The 17,253-nt window shown below is 36.5% G+C and overlaps 1 protein-coding gene across 8 annotated transcripts in view; it reads right to left on the reverse strand.

The window, feature by feature from the left end:
- RGS7 (regulator of G protein signaling 7) overlaps positions 1-17,253 on the reverse strand; it is a 508,190-nt gene that overhangs the window by 168,174 nt on the left and 322,763 nt on the right. For all 8 annotated transcript variants that reach the window (XM_040451794.1, XM_040451792.1, XM_040451789.1 and 5 more), the window contains exon 4: positions 2,471-2,521. In XM_040451794.1, the coding sequence (XP_040307728.1) occupies positions 2,471-2,521 (51 nt within the window). The remainder of the gene's footprint in view (positions 1-2,470; positions 2,522-17,253) is intronic.

Raw genomic sequence — 17,253 nt, forward strand, 5'->3', positions numbered from 1 at the left:
TTATTTTAAGCCATTGAGTTTACACAGCAAAAGCTATTTGATATGATAGAATACTGTTTCAAGCAATGAGAAAAACAAGCAAAAGGTATTACATACTTGTTTCGCAAATAGAGACCTAGTAATCCAGAAGGATCATACTGCAAGGACTGTGTGTGTGTCCAGGCATAAAGGGTTTGGACATCCTTAAAGAATCCTATACCTCAAGATGATAGGAGAGAAGCAGAATATTGTTGTACAACCAAAAGTAAAATAGAAAAGTACCATAGGGTCTTGGGAAGCACAGCGTATTTTCCCAGTGTGAAGCAGCATCACTTGGTGTGCCCCCAATCTAAGCTTGGTAGAAGCAAAGATTATAGACAGCCAGGAAGAGGTCCTGTCAATGTGAACATGAAATCACACAGAAGCAATGGAGTGGACCACCAACTGAAGACATTGGTGGTGGACATTATGCCTCCCAGTAGGTGCCGATATAGACAGAGATCCACCAAGGGCTAAATTCCTCCTCTTACTCTCCTGCCCCCATCCAACAGTTGATGTGCATCAATTTCCTCTCTATGAAACCAAAGTACCACTTTATTTTATCAGCTAGACTCTAACTCTGAGACTAATGCAATTTATTCTGGGCTTTGTGTTTTCATACATATTCTATGTTCTCAGCAATAGAGTTGAAAGGTTATTAATAAAATTATTAACTCTTCACACCACAAAAACATAAGATAACTTTATAACTATTAACTCATCAACAACAACAACAAATCACACAAACAGAAACCCACATCCAGTATTAAAAATTAGGGAAGGGTGCCAAAACACATGACTCCAAAGTCTAATATACTATTAGACTAATCTATTGGATTAGACTGCAACAGCCTCCTGATGGTGCAACTCTCACCCCTTGTCCCCAGATGGGCATCAGAACCTGCTCCTTTCCCCAGGAACTGGTGTCTTCTTCCAACTTGCCATAAAATCCTTTCAAAAATGATTGACATCTAGAACTTCCCATGTACCTTCTAATGAAGCTTTACAATTTCCTTAAACTGTTGAGCAGCCAAATAAAATCAGTTTTCAGACACATTATAGCTAAAATTGTATCTCATGTGTAAATTATAAACAATGATTGTTTCCTACTGGCTTATCATATCTGTACCTGTTTCCTGCTTCTTAGACTATTACCAAAGTGCACTTTTGGTCTTAGCTTACAAGAAATATTCTTGAATCCACTCCACCCTTTGAGCAATAATATTTCTTGTAAATCAGTAGTTTCTTGGTTTTCAGTGACTGTGCCAAATGGGGCTTTGGTCTGGTGCTACAGTTTGTAAAGTCAGACTGACATGAGGCTAAAATGTAAACTTGATAAGACTGTGGCTCCCTATGCCAGTAACTATCTCCTCTTTTCACTTAGTAACAATATGATGCTGGCCATAGGTGTTTCAACTTTAATTGTTTTAATCCTTTTTAACCTACTAGGATAGGTATTCTAAAAGCTCACGTGCCAGATGAGCAGGGGGTGTGCACAGGCATTTATGTATGAAATTACACCTACAGTTACTGATAACATGGCTTTATAAAGTTAGCTTAAAAGAAGGAAAAATACAAACTTTGCCTTTCAATGTACTGTTATTTCTAAACCATTCTAAGGTGGTAACCAACCGAGGCAGCAGCAAAAGCCATGCTGAACTCTTTTCTAATTGATGTGACAGTTTATTGTGTGGTTGGTGTATTGCCCCCTTTCCCTACCAAGTCATTCTCAGTCACTGTAATACCAATTTTTGTAAGTTTTTTGTTTGTTTGATTTCTCAGCATCCTCTCTAAACAAAACACATCTTATTTTTCACTTTAGGGATGTAAACTGTTTACTGCATGTGAAAGCTCTTACATGACATTTTAAAAAAGCCATTAAATGCCTTCCATATGAAGAATTTGTTCTAGGCAATGCACAATGTGAGCTGGTAGAAACTGTTCCCAAACTGTGGAAATTAGCTCAGTGCTAATTCCATGTAGGCATGATCATGTAGGCATGATCAAAGAATCAAAATTACAAATAACATTGTCTTCAACCCCATGCAAAAATGAAGTTAAGGAAAGATTATAAATTAATGAAATTTACCCTTATGTGTTTTATGAAGGGCAATTTCATTACTTCATAGTCATATATAATATAATCACATATATTATACCTACAATCAATTATGAACATGTATACAGATTACCCATTCTGCAATTGCCAATCATCTGAATCAAATTTTATGAAATGGAACATTAAATATGTGAAAAATTGTTAAAATACACTAAATACATTTTAGTTAAATATATGTTGATTGCCATAAAATTTGTATAAATGCTAAAAGCATAGTTTAGATGTAATTATAATTTTTCAGATTGGCTTGCTTGTCATATTAGCCCTGAGAAAAACATATTTCTTAAAACCACAAAGAAAATAATTCTATCAATGGGAAAATGATTTATTTACCTGGATCTTCTATAGTTAGGTTCTTTATTAACCATTGAACAATGTCTGACCCTAGAAAAAGAAAAACACAAATATTTGTGAACATTTGTTTATATATGTTAACTCTAAGAACTTGCAACTTTTGTCACTCACGTTAGTAAGAATGTTTATTTTTTTAGTTTATGTTTTTGAGCATTTAAATATATATATATTAAAGACATATATATATATATTTATTAAAGTATAGTTGACACACAATGTTACATTAGTTTCAGGAGTACAACATAGCGACTCAACAAGTCCACACATCATGGTGTGCTCACGGCAAGCATAGCTATCATCTGTCAGCCTATAACACTATTACAATACCATTGACTCTATTCCCAATGCAATACTTTTCATCCCCATGACTTATTTACTGTGTAACTGGAAGTCTTTACCTCCTACTACCCTTCACCCATTTTGCCCATACCGCCTCCCCTCTCCCCTCTGGCAACCACTGGTTTGTTCTCTGTATGTAATTCTCTGAGTCTGTTTCTGCTTTGTTTGTGTTAAAATTCCACATCTAACATGAAATCATATGGCATTTGTATTCCTCTGTTTGACTTATTTCACTTAGTGTAATACCCCCATAGAAGTCCATCCACACTCAAATGGCAAGACTGTTTCTAATTGTTACAATAACATTAAAGATCAACCACATATGGAGTACTGAAAACAATGTGAATACATAGTTTGTTTTCAATGAGCCCAGGTGAATACTAGTAAATCAGTTAATATTAAATATTTAGGCACAAAGGTTTAATATACCTGTACTGGATAAAATGATTCATTCATCTGTTCTTTGAATAAATGCTTATTGAATGCCCACTATGTTTATTTTTTCCTTTTTTTTCAAATTTTTATTCAAATTCTAGTTAGTTAACATATAGTGCAATACTGGTTTCAGGAGTAGAATTCAGGGATTCATCACTTACATACAACACCCAGTGCTCATCACAAGTGCCCTCCTTAGTACCCATCACCCATCTAGCCCATCCCCACACACCTCCCTCCATCGGCCCTCAGTTTGTTCTCTATTGTTAAGAATCTCATATAGTTTGTTTCCTTCTCTCTTTGTTCCTCCTTGCCTCCATATATTCATCTGTTTCTTTAATCCCACATATGTGTGAAATCATATGGTATTTGTCTTTCTCTGACCTATTTTGCTTAGCATAATACACTCCAGCTCCATCTATGTTGTTGCAAATAAATGCCCACTATGTGTGAAGCACAATTCTGAGCATGGCATAACCAATATTTTATAAGATGGTCCCTTATATCTACTCTCAAGCTAAACCAAATTTGTTGTTAGCTTTTAAACACTCCTGAGTGTTTCAAGTCTCCATGTCTTTATAGTACTATTCCCTTTCACTGAAATGTCTTACCACTATTTTCAAGACACTCAAGACTCATTTACAACAGAACTTTTCTTAACCCTCACTTTTGTCCACTGAGTTTACAACAACCTCCATTGGAATTCACTGGTACCTGTGCAGAATTGTATTGTAGAATAGATCACACAATGTTACAGCTGTTTATTTGAATAATGCCCTCAAGGAAGTACCTTGAAGTGGGGTACCATATTCATGTTTCTATATTCAGAACATAGCAAGTGGTTAATAATGTAGGATGAATAAAAAAAATTATTAAATATGTGTTTTTACTTCCTAAAGAAGGAATGTGGGGGGCGCCTGGGTGGCGCAGTCGGTTAAGCGTCTGACTTCAGCCAGGTCACGATCTCGCGGTCCGTGAGTTTGAGCCCCGCGTCGGGCTCTGGGCTGATGGCTCGAGCCTGGAGCCTGTTTCCGATTCTGTGTCTCCCTCTCTCTCTGCCCCTCCCCCGTTCATGCTCTGTCTCTCTCTGTCCCAAAAATAAATAAAAAACGTTGAAAAAAAAATTAAAAAAAAAAAAAGAAGGAATGTGGGATGGTCTGCAGAAAATGTAATGTTTGAGCTAGATTTTGATATATGATAGACAAAACTCAGTTGCTGGAGGCCTATGTCAAAGTTAAAAAGGGGAAAATAGCCAGCAAAAACTATCTGGTGTATTCTTTCTATATACTCCATGCTGGGAATAACAGGAACTTGACACTAATAAAAGTATTCACAGTGTATTCAGCAGATCTTGAACTCCAGGCCAAAGAATTTGGATTTTTTTCCCCATAAGTCAGGCAGAGAAAGGGAGACATGGTATGTTTGTTGTGTTTTGTTTTGAACAGAAGAATAACCTTATCAAAACAAGTTTAAGGAATTTGATTGGCAATACATAGGAAGTGCCTTGGGCCAGTCAAAAAGAAAGCAGGGCAGCCAACATTCCTACTGGTTGAGATCCAGGATTGAAAGAAAAAGTACTGAACTAGTTCAGTGTACAAGTGGGTTAAAGCAAAATTAGAGGCTTGCTTCTGGACTTTGTGACTAATTTGGTATGGAGGTGGCCAGTGGAAGAACGGAGAGAACTCAAGGTTTCCAGTGCAGGAGCACTGTGGACGAAAAGGATGGTGAAAATATGAGCAGAAATGGGAGATTCAGGAAGAAGACTTGATCTACCTGAAATATTAATTCCTATTTAAATTTGGCTTTCAGCATCATTCATTTATACATAAAACAGCAAAAAATATGTATGAAAATAGTTTTGTCTACATAGCAAGCTGCATCAGGACTACATGAATGAACTTTCATGTGAGCTGAGATTCTACTTCTACTGCTCTCGGGGACTGGCCTCAGTTGCGTCTCAGATGTGTATATGTACACATGACTGACATTAACAATGGCTAAATAATTATTACTGCTTGAGGCAAAATAGCTCAAAGCTATCTTCAAAGTAAATCTGGGGGAGCCTAGCCAGCTCAGTCAGTAGAGCATGCAACTCTTGATCTTGGGGCTATGAGTTCAAGCCTCATATTGGGTGCAGAGATTACTTCAAAAAACTTTAAAAATAAAATAAATACACTTGATTATCAAATTTGAGAACAATATCCTAAAAGTTATAAAAACACTAATACTCAACATTGATTTCCATATGCATGGCATTTTTAAAAAGACTTCACATGTTGAATCTAACGTATATTCTTTTATATCTGTCTTGTTTACAACTGCCATTGATTTCAATACATGTGAGAACATGGATTCACCTAGATCCTAAAGCAGCTCTGAGGTAAGGGAGGAAGGGAGACCACTCACAAGAACACAGGTATTTCAGAGAGCTATGTTCAGGATTACAACCTAAGGTTGAGGCATGGTCACCCCTTTAAAAAAGAGGACTCAGTTTTTCAAATATGTATGTATTAATACTTGACAAATGTAGAATTCCAGGTATTCAAATCTTATGTGCTATCTCCAGGTAACTTGCTCATTTTCCACATTTGAGCATCTACTTGGGGAACATATGTGAGCAGCCACTGGACTTTTTCCATTTTTTCGAAGAGAGCCAAACATTGGTTCCAAGACTATAATTTTCTCTTAGTGTAAAAAATGATTTAAAAATGCTTTTAGAAGGAGTTTTTTTTAAGTTTTCTTCTTTTTTTTCTGAGCAGAAAGAAATACAAAAAAGCCTAATTTGAAACTACATTTAATTCAGGAAACAGGAAACTTTCTTTCCTAGCCTAGATTTGAGTACTTCTATTATGGTCATAGTCTCTGCTCAGCTCTGAAAGGGATGATTGCACCACTTGTCAATATCACTTAGCAGATGCTATAGTGGTTTTATTGTTGTGTGGTCACCTCAATATATGTATGGCTTTAAGTGGAACATTATGAATTACTTTATTGTTAAATGTATACCCAAACTCACCATATTCACCTATTCTGCATCTATGACAGCAAGATCTTAACTCCAAGAGAAAGGTAGGACACAGAGAGAAAAAAAAAAAAAAATCCAGCATCATGATGGAAAAAGAAAACTGAAAGAGAAATGTGGTATCACAGTCATATTGAGACCTACAATTCAAACTTAAAAGGGTGCATCACAGCCAGGAGGGGTGTAGGAAAGAATGGCACATTTCTAGCAATGTGTCTTAGCCTTATGTTTAATGAATAAATAAACAGATCTGTATAATGTACATATCCAGAGTATTTTAGCATGCATGCATCTTTATTCTCAGTGCCTTACAGTAACATGAAGAATTGTTTTCTCATTGTTTTTCTTTTCTTTAAAAGATGGCAAAGAGCTATTGAATAGCTAATAATGTGAAACTAGCTAAGAGATGCAACAATATCTTAAACCCCAAGGAATAAAAAAAATACCTCTATGACTATAACTACCAGAAACTTTAGCCCTGAGCAGTACCTATTATTGCTCTGAATTCTTAGAGGTTACTCTTGTAACCTTTACAGTTACAAAATTATGTGTTCCCTGTACTTAGCAGAAACAGTACAGGTTTTATTATTGTGTAATCCCAGTAATCTATGACTCGAAATGAAAACACGTTAAGACTGTTCCTCATACACTGCTCATAGTTGCTCACATGCTGTACTGTTTCTTACTTCCATGCCTTTGATGGTGCTATTCCATTTCCATCTCTTTTTCCTTTGGCCAATTTCAACTCAGCCCATTAAAGTTCAGGTCACACATTAACGATTCCAGGAAACCTACTCTACCCACTCCTCCTGCAGGGGGGTGTATTCATCTTTGGATCCCAAACACCCAAACCAGTGCCTCACATGTAAAAGATGATCAGTAAATGTTGAAAGAATGGATGAAATGACCGCAAGGTTCCCTCTCCAGATCATTCTCTAAGAAAGTTTACAAAAAGATGGCATCCATCATACAAAGAATATTAGATTGGCATATAGTGTTCAGCCACCATAATCACCTTTCACAGTGATACTTGTCCCATTTAAAGGCTATCTCTTTACCACTCCACCCACAATTAAAGCAAAACAAAGTAAGACATTTAGACATCAGTGTTATTTCCTCACCCAGGCTATGGAACTGAGTGGAAGGGGCTTCCCCAATTCTGGCTCTGTTGCAGAGTGACAAGACCTGAGCCAAGTCCTGTCCTACACCTGCATTACTTCCATTACACCTATGTTCCCTCTACTGATTAGAGCACACTCTCTCAGCTATAAGTGTCAGCTACAGCTATCTGCTACTGAACCTGATGGGAGGCTCACAAAGAGAAAAATATTGTGAAACTTTTGCACATATATATGAGGACTTTGTAAAGCAACCAAAATGTTACACTTTTGATTTGTATCCTTTACGAAAATACTCATTTTGTAATTTCTGCTAAAGCCATTAATGAAAATTTTCGCACTTAATCAGTGGAAGACGCCCAAATATTCCTTTTCAATATTTCTCTTTCAGGAAAGTAAATAGGCTCGTTGCCTGGGGTAGAGTTCCTGGCTTGGTTTTCAAGCAGATGTTTAATCAAGATCATGACAGTTTATCTGCACTTTTTAAACTTTGTTATGTAAGTTCCATAAACCATGAAAAGATTTCTTCAGACACAAAACAAGGACTTTGTGACTCTTCAAAGCCTAAGAAGCTGTAAAGTTAGAAAGTAAAAAACAGCAAAGCAGCAAAGATGGCAATAATCAAAGGATATGAGAATATCAAGATGACCCTAAGGACAGTTTCCCACCCTCTCCCAGAACTCAAAATGATTACTGACCAACCAGAGAAGCTTTTTTTTTTTTTTTTCCCAAATTGTCTGCTCAGCAACACCACTTGTCTCTTCTGTAAGATGGTAAGAATACATGAAATGTTGTGGAATTAGGCAAGGGAAGGGGAAAATGTTTCCTTGCTGTAGTCTTTGTTGTGATACACAACACTGTGAAAAATCACGAGAAGGATGAGTTTGCCATAATGTTTCCTCACGATAGGGAGAGAGGATCCCTTTGAGGGACCATTTTTAAAATTTTATTCTATTTTATTTTTCTGTTTTTACAGTTCTTCAGACTCACAAGAAATGAAATAATTAATAAAAGTAGAAGACGTGCAAATAAAATATGAGTTAATGTGCAAATAAAATAACTATGAGTTAGCTAATCATTGGAATTTACCAATTCTATATGCTGGCCACTAGGCATAAAGAAAAGATTGTAGACCATTCCTGTCCTCAACACTTAAATCTCTTTAAAACTAGACACAGGCTATGTCTCATTGTCTCTGTGAGGAACTATGAGATGAAGAAAATATGTATTTATTGATAAATAAAAATTTCCTCCAGTGAAGTCTACAGCTGCAGTAGGAAGTTAGAGCAAACTAACATTTACTGAGTTTTGGGTGCATAATATGGTAGGTATTTCACATAAGTTTCCATTAAAATCTCTACTTCAGCTTTTAACAGTAACTTCTCAGAAATATACCAAATGAAAATATCCAGAACCAAAATAAGAATGAACCATCCCAAAGGTATATTTAAATATGCCTCTCTCCTAATGAAACGTTTGCAATGATCTTTTCATTGGCATCTGGAATCTGAAGACTTGAATGGCATACAAGGTCTTCCATGGCATGCCTCCTCTCTACCTCTCAGCCTCAGATCCCACCCTTCCATCTTCTGGATATTACAACTTAACAGCATCAATTTGAACTTCTTTGACCATAAATAGCATGATACTTTACACTCTATGCTTTTACAGACACTGTATATTCTGGTTGGAATAACTTCCTCCATTTAAGACACAGCCCAAGTATCACTTCCTCTTGGAAGTTGTCTTGGTTATTATCTCCTTCACCTCCTGTTGCACCTGTTCCTGCCCTGGGATCTCATAGCACCATTTCCATTCTTCCATTACAACATACCACGTTGAACATATAGCATCTAAACATGTATCGCTAGAGTAGAATCCTCCAGTACTTGAGTACAGCACCTGGGAGAGCCTCAAAAACTACTAGTCAAGATTTGAAACTAATTTCCCGAAGACAAAACTCAGAATATAGTATTCCTGAACACCATGGAATCTTCTTGTATTTTGAGGTAGTTATTGGAATTCTTTAGCTGTTATTGCTAACCAAACAAGCTTATATTTTCAATGCTATGAAATTAAGAGGTATTTGATTTCTTTGGATTAACAATATCTTGTAAATAATCAGAATTTTAATAACAATTGTTAAATAGAGTAAAAAGGTAGTAATTTTGAACAGTACCTTTTAAACTGGAAACTCTTCATTTTGAGAAATAATAATGGTACTATTGAGATAAATACATGTATCCTGTTGATGATATTTATATTTAAGCACTTCTACTTTGCCTCATTTGGTCAATAAAGTTAATATATTCAGAGTTGAAAAGTAATTATACGTGGTCCACAACTACATTTTGGTAATTTTATTTTTTAATTAAACTTTTTAAAAATAGACTTTATTTTCTAGTTCACATAAACTTAAGCAGAAGGTACAGAGATTTCCTATATACCTCCTGTCCTCATACATGCATAACCTTTCCCAGTACCAAACCCTACCAGAGTCCTACATTTGTTACAGCTGATGAAGGTGCATTAACACATCACTATCACCCAGAGTTCCTAGTTTATATTAGAGTTCACTTAGTGTTCTACATTCTATGGGTTTAGACAAATTTATGACGACATGTATCCACCATGTTGTATCATGCAAAGTAGTTTCATTGCCTTGAAAATCCTCCATATTCCACTATTCATCTCACTCTCTCTAACCTCCATCAACTAATGATCTCTTTATGGTGTCCATAGTTTTGCTGGTTCTAAAATGTTGCATCATTTGAATCATACAGTATGTAAGCTTTTCAATTTGACTTCTACAGTTAGTAATATGCATTTGAATTTCTTTCATGTCTTTTCATGGTGTGATAACTCATTTCTTAGCACTTTGCATTGCTTGAGGGTGCCTAGAATATGCAACGGGGAAAGGACAGTTGCTATCCTAGTTGCTTGGGGAACTAGATAGTCGCATTCAAAAGAATGAAATTAGACCCCTGTATTACACCATACACAAAAATCAACTCAAAATGGATTAGAGATTTGAATTTAAGACCTGAAACCATAAAAATAAAACATAAAGAAGATCCTTGACATTGGCCTTGGCAACAATTTTCTAGGTATGATATCAAAAGCTCAGGCAACAAAAAAAAAATAAAATAATAAGTGGAAATATATCAACCTAAAAAGCATCTGAATAGCAGGGTAAATAATGAACCATGAACACAGAACCTATGAATTGGGAGAAAATATTTACAAACAATCTTATAAGGGGTTAATATCCAAGATATATAAGAAATTCCTACAACTCAATAGAGAAAAAATATGGGCAAAGGGCCAGATAGATGGATAAAGAATAGGTGTGATAGTATTCAGCCTTAAAAAAGAAGGAAACCCTGCTATTTGCAATGACACAGATGGAGAACATTATGTGAAATAAGCCAGATACAAAAAAAAAAGACAAATACTGCATGACCTCACTTATATGTGGGATCTTGAGTTCATAAAAGCAGAGAATGGAATTGTAGTGGCTAGGGACTAGAGGGTAGAGGGTGGAGGTGAAATGGAAACATGTTGGCCAAAAGGTACAAAGTGTCAGTTATACACTATGAATAAATTCTGTACAGCTAGTGTATAACCTGGTGAGTATAATTAATGGTATGGTACTGTATACCTGAAATTGGCTACAAGAGTATAACTTTAAGTGTTCTCACAACAAATAATGGTAACTATGTGAAGGGATAGATATGTCAATTAGATTGATTGTAATAATCATTTTCACAATGTATACACATATCAAAAGATCAAACCGTATACCTTAAATATATGCAATTTTTATTTGTCAATTATACCTCAGTAAAGCTCCCTAACCCTCTCTCTGCCACATGAAGATACAAAAAGTACGCAGTCTGTGGGCTGGATGAGGGCTCTTAGCCAACCATGCTGGCATCCTGATCTTGGACTTCCAGTCTCCAGAACTGTGGAAAATAAATTTCTGTTGTTTACAAGCTATCCGGTCTATAGTGACTAAGCCTGAGCTGACTAAGGTGAAGGACAAGTTCCAAAGTTTGACAACTATGAATGAAGCTGATCTGTGTGCAAGTTTTGTGTTTACAATTCCTTTGAATATATACTGAGGAGTGCAATTGTAGGGTTCAGAGCATGTTTGTTTGGTTTTATAAGACATCACCAACCTGTCCTCCAAAGTGGCGGTACCGTTTTGCATTTCCACAAGCAGTGAATGAGATTTTCTGTTGCTCTTCATCCTCAACGGTATTTCGTATTGTCAGTGTTCTGGATTTGGGAGGTTCTAACAGGTGTATGGTGGTAAAATGTTTAAATTTGCATTTTTTTGATGACATATGATGTAGAACATCTTTTCATGTGCTTATTTGCCATCTGTATATCTTCCTTTGAGGGGGGGGAATCTGGTTTTAATAAACGTTGGATTTAATAAACCTTTTAATAAACCTTTAAACCTTGGCTCAGGTTTTAATCAAGTTGTTTTCTTATTGTTGAGTTTCAAGAATTATTTGTATATTTTGGATAACAGTCCTTTATCAGATGTGCCTTCTGCAAATATTTCCTTCTAGGCTATAGCTTATCTTTTCATTCTCTTGACATTGTCTTTCACAGAATATAAGTCTTTAATTTTAATAATGCCCAGGTTATCAACGATATCTTTAATGGATTGTGGCTTTGGTGTTGTTATCTAAAAAGTTCTTGCCATACCAAAAGTCAACTTTTGGACCAAAAGTTTTCTTCTATGTTATCTTCTGGAATTTTTATAATTTTGAATTTTGCTTTTAAGGTCTATGATCCATTTTGAGTTAATTTTTGTGAATAGTATAAGGTCTGTGTCTAGATTTATTATTATTATTATTTTTTTTTTTTTTTGCAGGTGGATATCCAGTTGCTCTAGCACTATTTTTTTGTTTAAAGGACTATCTTGGGGCACCTGGGTGGCTCAGTCAGTCCAGTGTCCAACTTCGGCTCAGGTCATGATCTCACGGTTTGTGAGTTTGAGCCCCACATCAGGCTCTGTGCTGACCACTCAGAGCCTGGAGCCTGCTTCGGATTCTGTGTCTCCTTCTCCCCAACTTGTGCTCTGTCTCTCTATGTCTCTCAAAAAGTAAACAAATCTAAAAAAAAATTTTTTTTTAAGCACTACCTTTGTTCCATTGCCTTGCCTTTGCTTCTTTGTCAAAGATCAGTTGACTATATTTTAGTGGATCTATTTCCGGCATCCTTGTTCTGTTCCATTGATCTATTTGTCTATTCTTTCACCAATGCCACACTGCCTTGATCACTGTGCCTTTATAGTAAGGTGTCAGACCTTCAACTCTGTTCTCCTCTTTCAAAATACCGTGTTGGCCTTCTGGATCTTTCACCTCTCCATGTAAGTTTAAAAATCAATTTACTGGGGCGCCTGGGTGGCTCAGTCGGTTGAGCGTCCGACTTCAGCTCAGGTCACGATCTCGCGGTCCGCGGGTTCGAGCCCCGCGTCGGGCTCTGGGCTGATGGCTCGGAGCCTGGAGCCTGCTTCCGATTCTGTGTCTCCCTCTCTCTCTGCCCCTCCCCCGTTCATGCTGTGTCTCTCTCGGTCTCAAAAATAAATAAATGTTAAAAAAAATTTAAAAAAATAAAAAATAATCAATTTACTGATAACAATGATATAACTTGCTGGTATTTTGATTGGGATTCACTGAATCTACAGATCCAGTTGGGAAGAACTGACATCTCAACAATATTAAGTCTTCCTGTTCATGAATGTGGAATTTCTCTTTATTTATTTAGTTCTTTTTTCATTTCTTCCATCAGAGTTTTTTAGCTTTCCCCATACAGATCTTCTACATATATTTTCTTAGATTTATACCTAATTTTCCTTAATTAAACTTTTAATTTCAAAAAGAAGTATAGATTCACATGCAGTTGTAAGAAGTAAGACAGAGGAATACCATGCACCCTTTATGCAATTTCCACCAAAAGTTAACATTTTGCAAAACTATAGTGCAATATCACAACCAGGATACTGGCATTAATACAGTGAAGTTATATTCTCATCACTACATCACTGCATCACTGCATCCTCATCACTACAAGTGTCCCTCATGATGGTCTTTTATAGTCACACTCAATTGTTCTTAACCCCTGGCAGCCACTAATCTATTCTTCCATTCTACATTTTATCATTTTAAGAATATTTTAAGAATATTATGTAAATAGGGTCATACCATACACAAACTTTTAACATTGACTTTGTTTTTCACTTGCTCAGCATAAATCACCGGAGATTCACTCAAGTTGTTGCACATATCAATAGTTCATTCCTTCTTATTGCTGAGTATTACACTGCTATGAGCATATCAGACTATTTAATCATTCACCCGTCGAAGAACATATTTGTCAGTTTTGGCTATTATGGATAAAGATGCCGTGCTATAAACATTTCTGGGCAAATTTTTGTATGAATATGCATATATTTTTATTTCTCTAGGATAAATGTCTGCAACCACAATTGCTGGGTCTTTTGGTGTTTCTTTTTTTGTTAATATGAAATTTATTGTCAAATTGGTTTCCATACAACACCCAGTGTCGCATTTAAAAAAAAAATGTTTTTCAATGTTTATTTTTTTGGGGGGGAGGGGCAGAGAGAGAGGGAGACACAGAATCTGAAGCAGGCTCCAGGCTCTGAGCTGTCAGCACAGAGCCTGATACGGGGCTCGAACCCACAAACCATGAGATCATGACCTGGGCTGAAGTCAGACACTTAGCTGACTGAGCCACCCAGCGCCCCCCACCCCTCTCCACTTTTCTTTTAAAGCAATGGCCAAACTATTTTGCATTGTGGCTATTTTCCATAGCCACAAATTTTGTGGTGAAAATTTTGTGGTGAAAATTCACTGTCATTTTAATTTGCATCTTCCTGATGGCTAATGATACTAGCATGTTTTCATATGCTTATTTGATGTATCTATTTTGATTTTTCTAAGTGTTTTTCAGGGTATTGCTTTGCATAGCCTTTCATAGTTACTCTTAAAATTACATTACATACACAGAACTTATCACAGCCTCTTAGTGTGTCATCATTTCACCAGTTTGAATGACAATAAAAATCTTGTGTTCTTTCATGTCCCTTTAATCTCCATTTTATAGTCTTTCCTAAGCAATTATTCTATATATATTTATAACCACATCGTGCTTTGTTATATTTTTTTCTTCAACAAACAATTTAGAAAACTGAAGATATGGTAAACCTAGTGTATTTGCCTATATACTCACTTACTATGTTTTTCTTCTTTTCTGATCTTTTAAGCTTCCTTCTTTTAGTGTTTCCTTTCAATTTAGAAAACTTGCTTTGGCCATTCTATTCAAGTAGGTTAGCTAGTGACAAATTCTCTCAGTTGTCCTTCATCTGAGAATGTTTTTATTTCCCCTTTACTTCCCAAGGAAATAATACTGGGCACAGTATTCTGGGTTGACAACTGTTTTCCTTCAGCATTTAAAAATTTCATGTGCTTTCCTTCTGTCTTCCACAGCTTCTGATGAGAAACCTGTGGCTATTTGAATTGTTTTTCCCTTCCAGTTAAAGAGTCGTTTTTCTCTGACAACTTTCAATTTTCTTGTTATTGTTGTCTGTAGTTTCCAGAAGTTTAGTTATGATGTATCCTGGTGTTGATTTCATTTGGTTAATGCATCCTGTTCTCTCAGCTCCTTGACCTGCATGCTATGTTTGGGGAGTTTTCAGCCATTATTTCTTTGAGTACTTTTTTGCCCTAACCTTGTTTTTCATCTCCTTCAGGACTCCAATGACAGAAATGTTAGGTTCTGTGCTGCTGGTTCTAATTTTTCTATGAGGTTTCTCAAAATGAAAGCAAAGTAAGGAAGTTTAAGGTAACTAAAGTGTATAGTCCTACTTTTACTGAGGTATAATTTACACACACTGATTTTTGGTATAAAAATCTGTGAATTCTGATAAATATACATACCACTTCAATTAACATACAGAAGAAAACATTTGCATTATTGTGGTATCTTAAATGCCCTTACGATTGCTTCTAGTCAAGATGACCTCATATGCTGACAAAGAAAACTAGGATTGTGATTTCTGGCACCATGTTTTAGTTTTGCCTGTCCCAGAACTTTATAAAACAAAATCTCATAGTATGCACTTGCTTGTGCCTGGCTTCTTTCCTCAACAACTGTTTTTGACAGTCATTCATTTACTGCATCATCAGTTCTCCTTCTAGGTGCTGAGCTGTTTCCACTGTACGAATATACTACAGTTTGTTTATAGAGCTTTGGGTTGTTTCTGGTTTATGGTCATTGTAAAAAAAAACTGCTGTGAACATTAATGTGCATATCTTATCGTAGACATACGTTTTCATTTTATTTTATTTGTTTTATTTCTGTGAATACCTTCCACCTGCTTTTGACAAAGACAGAATATAATATTTCTTAACCTTAAAAGTTAGAAGGTGGAGTGCAAACAAATGCCAGTGGTTTCAGTGGGTCAATAAATCTCAATCTGATACTGAATTGGCCTGAAGTATAGCTCTCATTGCTTTCACTTCAATTAAAAAATGAAGTTTAGGGGCGCCTGGGTGGCGCAGTCGGTTAAGCGTCCGGCTTCAGCCAGGTCACGATCTCGCGCTCCGTGAGTTCCAGCCCCGCGTCAGGCTCGGGGCTGACGGCTTGGAGCCTGGAGCCTGTTTCCGATTCTGTGTCTCCCTCTCTCTCTCTCTGCCCCTCCCCTGTTCATGCTCTGTCTCTCTCTGTCCCAAAAATAAATAGACGTTGAAAAAAAATAAATAAAAACAATAAAAAATGAAGTTTAGCAAGTATTAACTCCATCAACTTACCATCCCCGCATGTACAAATTTGTCTCTATTTATTTTTAATGTTTATTTATTTATGAAAAACAGAGAGAGAGGAACAGACACGGAGGGAGGGAGGGAAGGAGGGAGAGAGAGAGAGAGAGAGAGAGAGAGAGAGAGAGAGAGAGAGAGAAGCCCAAGCAAGCCCTGCACTAATAGCACAGAGCCTGATGCAGGGTTTGATCTCATGAACCACAAGATCATGACCGGAGCCAAAATCAATAGTCAGGCACTCAACTGAGTGAACCACCCAGGTGCCCTTAAATTTGTCTGTCTTTAAATCTCTCCTCTCCTCTTTTCTCCCATTTTCTGAGGAAGACGGTTCTACCTTCCTATCCAAGGTGAATCCTTCCTGATCTTATTTTCTTCCCTCTCCTCAAGAGCTTCACTATACTTTGCCCTGAAGTCTTTTTCAAACTTGAAAAAAAAAAAAAATGAAGCTTTACAGACAACAGCATGGCACTCAGACTCTAGCAAGTGAGAAAATATTGCACAAACAATACTACAATCAAATAGGTAACTAAAGTGACAAATGTGAATGCAAAGTAAAGGGAACAAGGAAAGATGAAAACAAAGGATCCTGGTTTAGCTTGCAAGCTTGGGAGGCTTCTCTGAGCAATTGGATAGAAAATGTTGAACTATGCATGAGGGAGAATTATAGCTAAGGAAGGTCCCAGAGCAGATAGACCAGAATTAGAATCAAACTACAAGGGATGTGATCTAGGCAGGAAGTGAAGCAAAACCCTTTTTATGAGATGGAAAGAAACAGTGCGACTAGAAAGTGAAAGTATTTTAAAAGTGTGGAAATTGTTATGTTTACATCTCAATTTTTCCTGTGAACTGGGAAGCATAACAATTTTTTTTGAGGCAGCTATGGGTGACATTTGGAATTTGAAGAAAGATGTGAGGAATTGGTAGTGCCTCTAAGAAAAGCGAGAGAGGCTGCTGATGCAGGATCAGTTTGCTACTGGGTGAGTTTGGGAA

This window comes from Herpailurus yagouaroundi, unplaced genomic scaffold (assembly GCF_014898765.1).
Source record: "Herpailurus yagouaroundi ecotype Mexico unplaced genomic scaffold, PumYag 205, whole genome shotgun sequence".
NCBI classification, from domain to species: Eukaryota; Metazoa; Chordata; class Mammalia; order Carnivora; family Felidae; genus Herpailurus; species Herpailurus yagouaroundi.